At 44.2% G+C, this 12,568-nt stretch overlaps 1 protein-coding gene across 1 annotated transcript in view; it reads left to right on the top strand.

Moving 5' to 3' along the window:
- The window catches only part of AGBL1 (AGBL carboxypeptidase 1), a 403,281-nt gene that overhangs the window by 74,276 nt on the left and 316,437 nt on the right, over window positions 1-12,568 (top strand). Inside the window, exons 13-14 of the mRNA XM_088656701.1 lie at window positions 510-596; window positions 3,476-3,624. Of these exons, the coding sequence (XP_088512827.1) occupies window positions 510-596; window positions 3,476-3,624 (236 nt within the window). The remainder of the gene's footprint in view (window positions 1-509; window positions 597-3,475; window positions 3,625-12,568) is intronic.

The following is a 12,568-nucleotide window of genomic DNA, read 5'->3' as shown; positions in this document are numbered from 1 at the left end:
AATGGCTGTAGGCTGGTGTGCCACTTCAGGTTATTCTGCCAATACCATTTCCACCCAAGTTGTGACAGGAAAAAAAAAACAGTGTCTGACAAAGTCAGCTTACCACTGAAAGAAGGGTAAAATAATCCTCATAGCTAAGAGCCAAGATGGCAGCTGCCATCGATGTTTGAACATGTGAAGAGTTGCTACTGGTTAACATAGTCAAATAGTCTTATATGGTATAGGCCAGTTTCTTGTGAAGTTTGGAGAGTGAACAGTGCTGAAACTTCCCAGATAACATGTACTTGCTTTACAGTGGTTTCGTGTCCTTCCATCAGTGTTGAAACAGAAGCAAGAGGATGGAAATCTAATCTACCTACAGGGGATCCAGACAATGATCAGCTAGCTGCATTTCTGTTGCTCCCAGCTGCCCTCTTTTAATTTCCCTGATAGGGAACTGGAGTAGCAGCTGCTGCTCCTCATCCATCAAATCAAGCCTTTCCATAACCCTGTTGAAAATCTTGTTTCAGCTCCTTGAGCTCGGATGCTCCAGAATGCCTAAAGTTCTTCTCCAAATTTGAATCTGGAAACCTACGCAAGGCTATCCAAATGCGGGAGTAAGTAGCTGAAATAACCGCACAAGCAAGAACGGGGATAGCAGTATGTGCTTGCAATGCTTCTGCATGGGGGAAGGGCTGTGGCTCAGTGGTATAGCATCTGCTTTGCATGCAGAAGGTCCCAGGTTCAATTCTCAGCATCTCCAGGTAGACCTAGAAAGGGATATGGTAGGAGGACCAAGCTTGCTGGCTGGTGCTACCACCACCACCATCAGAGGAAGGGCCATGACTCAGTAGTAGACCACCTGCATTACGAATGGAAGGTCCCAAATTCATCTCCAGGTAGGACTGGGAGAGCCCCTTGTTTGAAATCCAGGAGAGCCATTGCAAGTTACTGTAGACAATGCTGAAGCTGCAACAGTTAAGTACAGTGGTACCTTGGTTTAAGAAGAGCTTAGTTTATGAACAACTTGGATTAAGAACGCTGCACACCTGGAAGTAGGTGTTTTGGTTTGTGAACTTTGCCTTGGAATAAGAACATGTTTTGCTTCTTGTTGAGTGTGTTCCATTTGTAAATTGAGTCGCCCGCTACTATGGGAAAGCACACCTTGGTTTAAGAACGCTTTGGTTTAAGAACAGACTTCCGGAACGGATTAAGTTTGCAAACCAAGGTACCATTTTACTATGAAACTGATAGGAGTTTGCCACATAGGTGCTACTATAACATAGGGATATGCAACACAGTATCTCCAGCAGTGCAACCGGATGCCTTCACCTGTCCTAGCTGCAACAAAACTTGTCTCCCCCGTATTGGTCTCTACAGCCACAGCAGGCACTGTAACTCTCCAATGGTTTGCCTTTACCCGCAGTGGTGCTGTTTTCCATTGTCTCCCAAGACAGATGGATGTCAGCAGCAGCAGCAGCAGCAGCAGCAGCAGCAACAACAACAACAACAAGCCCTTTATATGTTGTTCTAATACTCACCAGCCCTGGCCAACTTGGACAATGGGAAGAGATGATACGAGTGGTAGTTTAGAAAAAAACTGACAGACACTACATTGGCTACCTATGTCCCAATGGAGGTTGGTCCATTTGAGTGCATGGGGCATTGCCCCACCAATCTGAATCTGCTCTGAACCAGACTGTACTTGCCTGCCTTCTTACAACCAGCCTGGGAGGTCCTACTGGTTGCCAGCTTAAGAACGTAAGAAGAGTAAGGATCATCTGTTCCAGCATCCTGTTCTCACAGTGGCAAACCAGATGCCTGCAGAAACCCCCAAGCAGCAGCTAAGCACAAGAGCACTCTCTGCTACTTTGGTTTCTAGAAAATGGTATTTGGAAGCCCACAGACCCTGACTGTGGATGCAGAACATAGCCATCATGGCTGGTAGCCACCAATAGCCTTAGCCTCCATGAATTTGTGCAATTCTCTTTTAAAGCCACTCTTACCCTCCAGGATTCCTCCTTCTTATTCTCAGCGTTGCCCTTGTAGTGAGGAAGATGGGAGCAGAACTACAATTAGGACTCTTCCACATTTCCATTTGCTTTGTGACTTCTAGGCCCAGGTCAGAGAAGCCCTAGTCAGAGAGGTTTTTTCTTTTGCCGCACCTCTTTTCCTGGGAAAATCTGCTGTACACTGCTGAATCGGAGCAAATGCCAACCGGGTTTTCTATGAATTGACGTTTGTTTTGATTCAGTGGTAAACAGTGGGTTTTCCCAGGGAAAGCTGTGGGACAAAACTAAAAATGTCTCAGACCTGTGCCTAGAAGTCATGGATGAAATGGAAGGAATTGCAGGATAAAGGGGAATAAATGTTGATGAGCCCTTATTTGGCTCCACCTACGGTAGTGTTGGCCTCCCTACCTTCGATTGCACCAATCCAAATTGGGATCAGCCACTACTGCCCTGAGAAATGTGAAAGAAATATGGTTTGAAGAACTTCCATTATATGATTCTCTGTTTCAGATACAATAAGCAGACTGGCACCCACGCCTGTTGTAAAGGAGTTGGGGTGGGGGGAGGCCATGTGTTTTATTTTCCCTTGCTGAAAATTAAGTTATTAGCTTGGGTGAACACTGATCACATAACTCTACATTCCATGTGGCAAATTGACATTACAAATAAAGATTATTTTTTTAAAAAAGTAAGTTGTGCTTAAAGGAACAGACATTACAAAAAAGAAAAGAAAAGAGAGACATTACTCACGTATGCATGCATATTATTCATCTGTAAAATTAACTTTAAAGCATATGAAAGGAAATGAACAAGGCCTATTATGTTTACATCAATTAAGCCGCCATCAACAAACAATATTTTGAGAAGACAGGGAAAATGAAAATGAAAATGTACACCGGCTAACTAGCACACTGTTGCTGCTATGTGTGTTTACCAGAATTGGCAGCACAGGAGAAAATATAGTAGAAAAGCAAAATATTCTTGCTGGCAGCCGAAACTCCAAATGATGAGAAAGATGCCTGCCATTATCCAGAGTTTAGTTTCCTTGCAATGAAGGTCAGTGAAGACTATGGTGTCTTCAGGACATAAGGTTTTATGTACAACCTGAGCATAGGACCGAGGCATTTACAGCATTAGCACTTCACAGATCTTGCCTCCCCGTTAGGTTCCCAAAGAAATCCACAAGTCATAGATTGGGGTCCAGCAAAGAGCAAGGCAGTCAGAGTCCCACCCTCCCAAGCAAGGCGGGAAATGCCTGCAAGGCAGGGAGCAGATCTTCCAGGATTCCAAGCCAAGATGGTCCCCTCCTTCACTGCAGTCCTAGTTCAGTGGCTCACCTTGATACATCGCATACCTCAACTATTGACTTGGCTGGGTTTGCTTGTGAACACTTAATGCGTTCTGCTTCTTAGAGCCCCATAATGCTGAATGCATCACTTGGCTGCTTGGTTCTTAATGTTGCCCTTTTGTGGCTTGTGATCCAGGTTTGAGTACGACTTGATCCTCAACCCTGATGTCAACAGCTCCCAGCATCACCAGTGGTTCTACTTTGAGGTCAGTGCCATGAAGTCAGCTACACCCTATCGCTTCAACATCATCAACTGTGAGAAGCCTAACAGCCAGTTTAATTTTGGTAAGAGTGCTTGTGGCAATTGAGGGGAGGTGTGTCTATCCATGTACACCAGGGGTGGGGGAACCTTACACCCAGGGTCCAAATGAATTTGGCCCTCAGAACTCTCCCCAGCTCACCCTCTTTCTCCAGGTACAGTGATGCATGACTGATGCTGAAACCCTAAACTGTGGTTAATCTGAACTGCTGTTCATTGAAACAAGCCAACTTCATAACCCATCGTTTGAATTTGGCTTGTTTCAAATAAGCCATAGTTAAGATTAATGTCAGAATCTATTCCAAGAGGAGCACAGAGACCTGAAGCTTGCTGCAGCTTGTCCCTACCAAGGGTTTGATAGGACTTAAATTTGTGTTCATGGCTCCACCCACTTTTGCCTCTGGCCACGCCCACCACTGGCATGTGGTTCTTGGAGAGTTGTAAAGGAATGCAGCCTCCAGGCTGATAAAGGTTCTCCGGTCCTGATGTACAAGGCCAACTCTTGATCTGAGAAAAGGCAGTGGGTTTCTCTCTCAAGTGCACAAACTATGTAAACCTTGATGTCTTCAAACGTGCTTGATTCTCTTGCGTACCAAATTATTTTCACACCTCTCACCAGTTCCATACAGTGGTACCTCGGTTTAAGTACACAATTGGTTCCGGAAGTCCGTACTTAACCTGAAGTGTACTTAACCTGAAGTGAACTTTCCCATTGAAAGTAATGGAAAGTGGATTAATCCATTCCAGACGGGTCCGCGGAGTACTTAAACTGAAAGTACTCAAACCGAAGTGTACTTAAACCGAGGTATGACTGTACCAGTTTTTGCTCCATTTGACGTTCACTTCTTGGCCACATGATTTGTTTTTCAAATGAGCTGCCCAGCTCCTTTTGGGGTGACTGGCCATTGCCTTGAAATCAGCCCAGGTGGACAATGTCATAGCCTATCAAAGGAATGATCTCTCACTCTCTTCTCTCACCAGCGAAGCACCGAGGAAGAAAGTGAGAACATAAATCTGCTAATGTGGATATTTGCAACTAAACAACTATTTGTAACTGAAGATGAAAGATGCAGGCAGATGAGTTATGGAGGATGTTATTTGACTAGTGTAGGAATAATTGGTTATTTATCATTTATGCATTGTCCTCTGTACGCTTGGTGCTTTGCAAAAAAAACACCAGCAAAGAAACACCAGCGAAACAGATAAATCCCTGCCCAGAGGAGGCTACAACTGAGATATCAATAGTGGTGGGAAAGCATCCAAAGGAGGGCTTCTACTTGGCCTAGAGTAACAGGATTATGTGGCATGGTTTTGGATTATGGGTTATGTAGTTCATTTTAAGAATTACCACCCCAGAATCCATCAGCACCAGCATTTCTAATGCTGGATAATGGTGGAGGGGAGGGAGAGATTGAGGGTTTTTTTGGGGGGGGGACCCTCGCTTTTGCCTCTTATCACAGTTCCCGCCACTCTTGCTTTTGAAAAGTAAGTAACAAGGAAGGGAAAAGCGTTGACAGCGAGGGGGGGGGTTGATTACTTAAGATAAGGGGTGTGGAACCCTCTTCAGCCTTTATTTCATGGGGAACTTCTAGGGCCCAAAGTCAGCAGGTAAAAGAGACACATCCATTACTTCAGAACACATCCTTACATCATACAAGAAAAGCATATTATTCTTCCCCCCCCCAAAGAATAATCAGAACTGTAGTTCCCCCAACATGGAGTCACAGTTCCCAACCCCCTTAGCAAACTAAACTTCCCATTAATATGGGGGGCAAACCATGCACTGTAAATGTGCTTTTAATGTACAATATGAATGTGACCTACAGCAATGAGTATGCCTCTTGCCTTTGTACAATAGGCAACATTCCACCTATGGGAAACATCAGTTTCTACCAGTGCTTTTTTCAAGGGTATGTAGTACCAGCACCTCTTTTTGTTGTTGTTGAGAAGTGTGACACTTACTGTAACAACTTCATGGTGAGTACGGGCACCTACTTTTCTGGGGGAAAAGCATGGTTTCTACACATGCTCTTCTCCATGCCTCTCGCTTTACACCCAGTTGAACATGTAGATGGAGCAACTTAATGCGCAACTGTGTAATCACAGCAGGGTCCAAACACATGTTTGGGAATTGGGCTCCTGGTCGTGTGGACAGAGCCAGTAACGTCTTAAGGGTATCCTGTGCCGTGGTACAAGAATCCTCCAGCGCCCCCCCCCCCCGGCGGCAGTAGCGTGCGGCTGAGGGGAGGAGATGGAGGATAGCGGAGCCTGGATGTCGCGCACCACCTTGCAGGGGGCTGGCCTGGGCGCAGAGCCCACCTCCCGCAGAGGGGGCTGCTCGGCCTCCCACCCTGGACTGGCTCCTCCTTGGTGCCTCCCTCCAGCGGCCGCTCTGGGACACGGCGGTGGCGCGTGGCCATTGAGCTTCCTCCATGAAGCAGAATCAGCAAGACTCCTGCCTAGAGTGGCAGCAGGCGCGTGCTGCCCCTCTAGGAAGGAGTCTTGCTGATTCTGCTTCATGGAGGAAGCTCAATGGCCGTGTGCTACTGTCGCCATGGGGGTGGGGTGCTGGCAGCAGCTGCTCCCAGACACCAGCCGTTCGGCGCCCCTGGTGGCCAGGTGCCCTGGTGCCACCCAGCCCGGGCCTAGAGACAGCCCTGGACAGAGCCCTCCACTGATGTTCATGTATAAAACATCTACCCCTGATCAAATGCCACGGGCAGGTTGAATTTAGCACAAAACCATACTTTAGTGTGACACGAACAAGACCTTAGCTTGGGCACTCCCTTCTGCCCTTTCATCCTCCATCAGAGCCACAAGGATATCGGGGGCATCCACTTTCATGTTCAGCCAACCAGGACTGGTTAAATGTGCTTTGTTTTCATTATGGTTTGTCCTAACAGGCCAGGATAAAACTGTGGTTTCTTATCCTAAATTGTTTGGATAAACCATGGTCAGTGCTAACTGCATTTCCCACTTCAAGGAAAGCAAGAAATGAAAGCGGATACTTCTGATCCCTTCCTTGTGCTTCTGCCAGAGGAGGAACAGGAAGCTGGATCTTCCTGGTTTAGTGTTCTATCTGCAAAGGGCTTTTTGATGGTAGGAGCTCATGGATGTGTCGCAGCAAGCCACAAAGTTTTAGTGATGCGTTGAGAGATGTGTGTGTGTTTATGTGTATGGGTCAGTCCTTTTGGTCAACAGCATCTGCTGCAATCAGCCTCTTAACGTCATCAGTTATATTTATACGATGCCCACCACCACTCCTGCATGCAGCTAATTTGAGCTTCTCTTACAAAAAGAGAACTTGACACACCAAATCTGCCACATTTCTGCGTGTTTTGAAGGCTCTTTTTGAAAAATGCATTATTGTTATTTATTTATAAAATTATTTATATCTTGCCTTCTGGCCCTTGAAGGGGCCTCCAGGGTGATGCACAACATTAAAATTATGCAACAGAAAAAGTAGAAAGTGAGAACACTCAGTAAAATAGCAGGCAACAATTTAGAACAGATGAAAGACCTGCAGAGTTGTTGTTGTTGTTGTTGTTGTTTGTTGTTGTCATCATCATCAAAATGATGACTTTAAAAGTAATCAGGGAGATTGAGGGAATGCCAGAGTTGGGTGCTGTAGCCAATGATGCCCTTGCTTGGAATTTTGCAAAATCCCAGTTTCTTTTGTAGTTTGTTCTAATGTAAGATTCCAGGTTGTTTATTTGTTCAGACACTCCCCTCCCCCGAAACTCCGATCTCCTGCTGAAAAGGTTTCAAGAGTGGCTTACACACAGTCAAGTAAAACAAGACAGTCCCTGCCTGCAGGATTACAAAAAAGCACAGCAATTTAATTCTGAGGCCACTTTAAATTTTACAGTTTAAAAGTGCAAAAGGGGAAAGGGAGCCCAATGAAACTGGTCTTTTAGCAGAGCTGATGACTCTGCTTCCCATCTCCCCCACTGCCACAGCCTGGTGGAACAATGTCCCTTTGATGAATGGCATTTCCAGCCGCATTTCAACCTGTACGGTAGATGTTAGGGAAACCTGTTGTGTTTTTTTTTAAAAAAATGTAACCCTTGGACCACCCCATAGAACTGGGCAAGGGTGCAGATTCCACAGCAAACTGCATTCTGATACGCAAACCAATTCGATGGCTGTGGATCACGATGCAAAATGCCCAATTTCTCCAGCATTCCTACTCCAAGGCACCCTCCAACCCTTATGATTATGTTCCTCTTGTGGCTGCTATCATAATCCATACTATTATTGTTGCTATGAATAATAATAATAATAATTTGCAATTTAAACTTTTGTCAAAATGGCAGATAAGCAGCAATTGTATGAATCACAGATATATAAAGAAAAGTTAACAGTGCAATCTCCTTCTGGTATGCATATTGTGTCCTGGCTCAATTCTTTATTCTCCTCCTCCTGCTGCTGCTGCTGCAGCATCAGTTGGTGTCCATCTATAGACTGGCTCTTTGATTCAGCGGACAGGGGTCAAGGCAATCTCTGCCCATTCCCTTCTCTCCTACAGCCCCTCTACAGTCACCAAAATCTTCTCTAGAGTGTTGGAGTATCCTTCTGAGCAGCACAGGAGTAGGCAGGAAGAGGGGAGCAACCAAATATTGCCTTGATCCCTGTTCCTCTGACAGAAGGCTCTGCTGGACCCAAGAGCCTTCTGTCAGGGGACACTACAGTAATTGGTTACGATTTATTATTATTATTATTATTATTATTATTATTATTATTATTATTATTATACCATTAAGGTGCTGGTGCAGTACTGTGGACATAAAACAAAAAGTTAGCTTACAGTCTACGTTTTCAAAAATGGTAGACAAGATGAGCTGAAGTTGGAGGCGACGGTAAAGGCAAAATACGCAGTAAAGTTTAATGCTGAAAAGGTTATTCACTCCTAGTCCATTCTCCTGGGTGCAGAAGGACTGGTTCTGCAAGGAAATAAGAGTGGCTTTCATGTTTCTGGTGTACAGATCTGTATGCTTGACTGCTTCACCTCTCCCTCTTTTCTTAATCATCAAAAGAACTCTCACTTGTAATATTTTGTCAGTAGAGCTGGACTATACAGTATATCAGTTTGAAATTCCTTAAAAAAATCTGCCTGAGATTTTTTTTTTTAGTGTTCTTGGAAAGTTGAGTGATAAGGGGCATTCTGGTATTGCAGTGCCCATTGTTTTATAGAGCCTACCTACATGATAGAACTATATTGGTTTATTTATTTTTTAAAAGAATATTTTTATTGAATTTTTTCGCAAGTGACAAGGTACAAGGACACAGTACTTGTAACAGCAAAAGGTACAATGGGAAAATTATCACAAAGTACACCTTGGTGTGGACCAAAGTTACATACCAATACCTGTATCCTTAAACTGTATCAGTCCTTTGAATATAGCTCCATCACATTCATATCTGGCTTAATGGAGGTTGCATCAAGTGTCCATCTTTGTTGACATATCAGATAAAGGGCACCTGTATTGTGTCAAACTAATCTTTTTGGGCAATGGCAGTAACCACTCAATTGTGATAGACCAAGTGCTCTGATAACACCATGCCCCATATTCTGTCTAGACACCCTTGCATAGTGAATCCCAGTCATCTTCCAATGACATGATATTTCCATTCTTGTTGCAGTAAACAGCAAGGCTACTAATTCTCTATGAATTATTTGAAAGCCATCAGAAGTTTGACTCATTAATAAATGATTCTCATGCTGGATCAGGAGGGAAGATATGTAATTGATTCCCCCCCCCCCTGCAAAACATCACAAAATGGCATTCCCACCTGTGAGGGACAGAAGCTATAGACAGCCGCCTCCCATCTTAAACACAAGCTCTTCGCCCAGCGCAAGTGGGAGTGGGGAGGGGGATGTTTCTAGCGAGGAATCAGGAAGTAGGAGCCAGGGCTCGGGCTCGGGCAAGGTAGCCGAGCCAAGGCGCCGCTTGGGAACGGAAGGGGAAAACAGGGAAACCGCGGGAAGAAGACCGATCCCAGCGACCCCGGAATTGCGCAGGAAACGACGTGGGTGGAGATTTAGTATCCCCAGGCTACTTTGCTGGAGGAAAACGCGGGAATCTCCATTCGGAGGTTCTGCACCAGACTGACAACATGTACATAGCACTGTTTCAGCACTGTAAATAGACTGCACTAAATAAAAGGATAAAAATGCAGAGCTGTGAGGAGTCGTTACTCTAGAGTAGCCACCAGCGCCACTGTGACACCACCAAAGATGGAAGAAATCTCCATTCCTCCTACAGCCTCACCAACAATCCTGTCAGATGCTTGGGTTGACTCTGTTAAGTTTTACAGGGATCCAGTGTCACCTATGGACAATCTTAAATGGGGCCTGTGTTTTAGCTGGCATAGATATGAATGGTGTTTTGCCCCTTATATCATTCTAAGCTTCATCTGTTAATTCTTTCCCTAGATCTGTTTCCCACACACTTTTAGGACTAAAAAAAGCTACCTGTCCATTCAGTAAAAAGAGCTTTGTAAATATAATATATCAACCTGATCTACCCTGTAAAATTAAATTTTCAAACCAAGTCTTTCCTAATTCTTAGCTGGTGGCATGCAAATGATCTTACTTGCAATACTTGAAACCAGGTTGGGTGAATGTCATCTAATATTTGGAGCAGTTCTGTCTCTGAAAGGGGCTTACCATTTTTAAAAAGGTCACATACTCTATAAACTCCTTTTGATTCCCAGGATGCAATTGACAATATTTATCCACACACCTAAAGTCTGCATGTTCCAAAATGAGCATTAAGGGGGAATTATATGGTGTTAGGTTTTTAGCCCAACACCTGCAAACCTGAATCGTAGCCTTAAAAAATGGGTTAACAAGAGTCAAAACTCTTGAACAGGCATAGGCAAACTCGGCCCTCCAGATGTTTTGGGACTACATTTCCCATCATCCCTAGCTAACAGGACCAGTGGTCAGGGATGATGGGAGTTGTAGTCCCAAAACATCTGGAGGGCTGAGTTTGCCTATGCCTGCTCTTGATCTTTGAAATGCCATCAGCCAAGAGGAATCCATAGACAGTTCAGTACATTTCCAAGGGATTGAGAAATCCACACAGATTATGCATAAAAGTTGTCCGTGCTTTTCTTCTAGAAAAAAGGGTGCTGGTACTCACCATGAAGTTGTTATAGCAAGTGCCACACTTTTAACCAGTGCTCTCCTTCTAGAAAAAATGGTTCAGGTACTGCGTACCCTTGAATATCCCTAGAAAAAAGCAATGATTAAGTTGTTTCAAATGACAAAAAATGAGTCCTCCTCTTGGCTTGTGCTGATAAATCACTTTATTGCTAATTCTGTTCCAATCGCATATGCTACTAAAGAATTCCAAAAGCTCTTGCCATTTTTTAAATTGTTTCATTGGTATTCTTGTGAGAAGTCCTTGGAATAAGAACAGGATTTATTATTAGTAGTAGTAGTATTAATTTTTCCTGTATCATCCTTCATCCAAGAATCATAGGGTGGTTTACTATATAAAAACACAAAAATACATACCTTACACACCAGAAATTTCCCCATAGGAATAAATGGAAATTGTCAACTCGTTATGTGAATGTATTCCTAACAAACAATTTCCCGAGAATGCATTATGTTTGGAGAATGAGACCTGCATGTACAATCATCTGATTCTGGCTATGTTTTTGTTTCACTATTTTCCCTTCCTTGCAGGCCTTACTGTCATTAAGTGCCATGTTAAGATTACTGTCAGAATCTGACAGGGCTGATTCATTTGGCTGACTTTCAGACACGTCCTGCATTTCCGCCAATTTTGCTGCATTCCACAATGGTCTTGATGTTATACCCCTCTTATTTGTCAAAAATGTTTTTCTATGGCATCTGACTAGTTTTGATTCCAGGCAGAGATGCAGAGTTAGGCCTCCATGTTGCTCAATGACAAGGCATGCCCCCCCCATTAAAAAAAATGTTTAATTCCCATGGTCTCCTCCAAAGAATTCCAGGAATTGTAATGGTGAGAGCACTGAGAATCCTCTCCTAGAGATCTCAACCTTGCCCACCCCCATCTCTCCCATTTACCAAAGAATGACTGTTAAAAGAGATTTGTGTCTGCAGTTTGGATATGTTTCATCTATTGCCCTGGAGAAATGTTTGCTATGTTCTCCAGATCTGTCACCTGATGAGCTTGATTAAAAGGCATTCTCTTAAAAGCAAAGAAGTTAAGGACTTCTTGACATGTGTTTGCCTTAATGAAAACTAAGCAGAGAATTGGCAGTGGCTTGCTGTGGTCTAAACCACTGAGCCTTTTGGGCTTGCTGATCAGAAGGTCGGCAGTTCGAATCCCCCTGACGGAGTGAGCTCCCGTTGCTCGGCCCCAGTTCCTGCCAACCTAGCAGTTCGAAAGCAAAAGTGCAAGTAGATAAATAGGTACCGCTCTGGCAGGAAGGTAAATGGCTCTAGTTTTGGTGTTCCGTTGCACCAGAAGCAGCTTAGTCGTGCTGGCCACATGACCTGGAAAAACTGTCTGCGGACAAACGCCGGCTCCCTCGGCCTGTAAAGTGAGATGAGCGCCGCAACCCCAGAGTCGTCTGCAACTAGACTTAATTGTCAGGGGTCCTTTACCTTTAGCTTTTTGTTGTGGGATGAGTGCGTGGTGGGGTGGGGAGTATGGTGAAGACAGAATAAATATATAATGGGAATTCACAACACATGCCCCTTATCCGTGAGACAATTCCAACTTCCTCCTGCCTTCGTGGTTGAAATGACAGTATCAGATCTTAGAATTGTAGAGTTGGAAGGGATCATAAGGGTCATCTAGCCCAATGCTGCCATCCATTTTGCCCCTTGCCCAAAGTTTCAGTTGGAAAGTCTGCTTTAAAAGAGGCACATTTTTTTAAACCCTCTGCATGAACTTTTGCATATCCCAATTGATTTGTCACAAGCTGTCTTTAAACATTATCAGGTGTTGGTGTGCAATAGTGCAA

The sequence above is a fragment of the Zootoca vivipara genome, chromosome 13 (assembly GCF_965207765.1).
Source record: "Zootoca vivipara chromosome 13, rZooViv2.hap1.1, whole genome shotgun sequence".
NCBI classification, from domain to species: Eukaryota; Metazoa; Chordata; class Lepidosauria; order Squamata; family Lacertidae; genus Zootoca; species Zootoca vivipara.
This window is presented reverse-complemented; position numbering and strand designations above follow the sequence as displayed.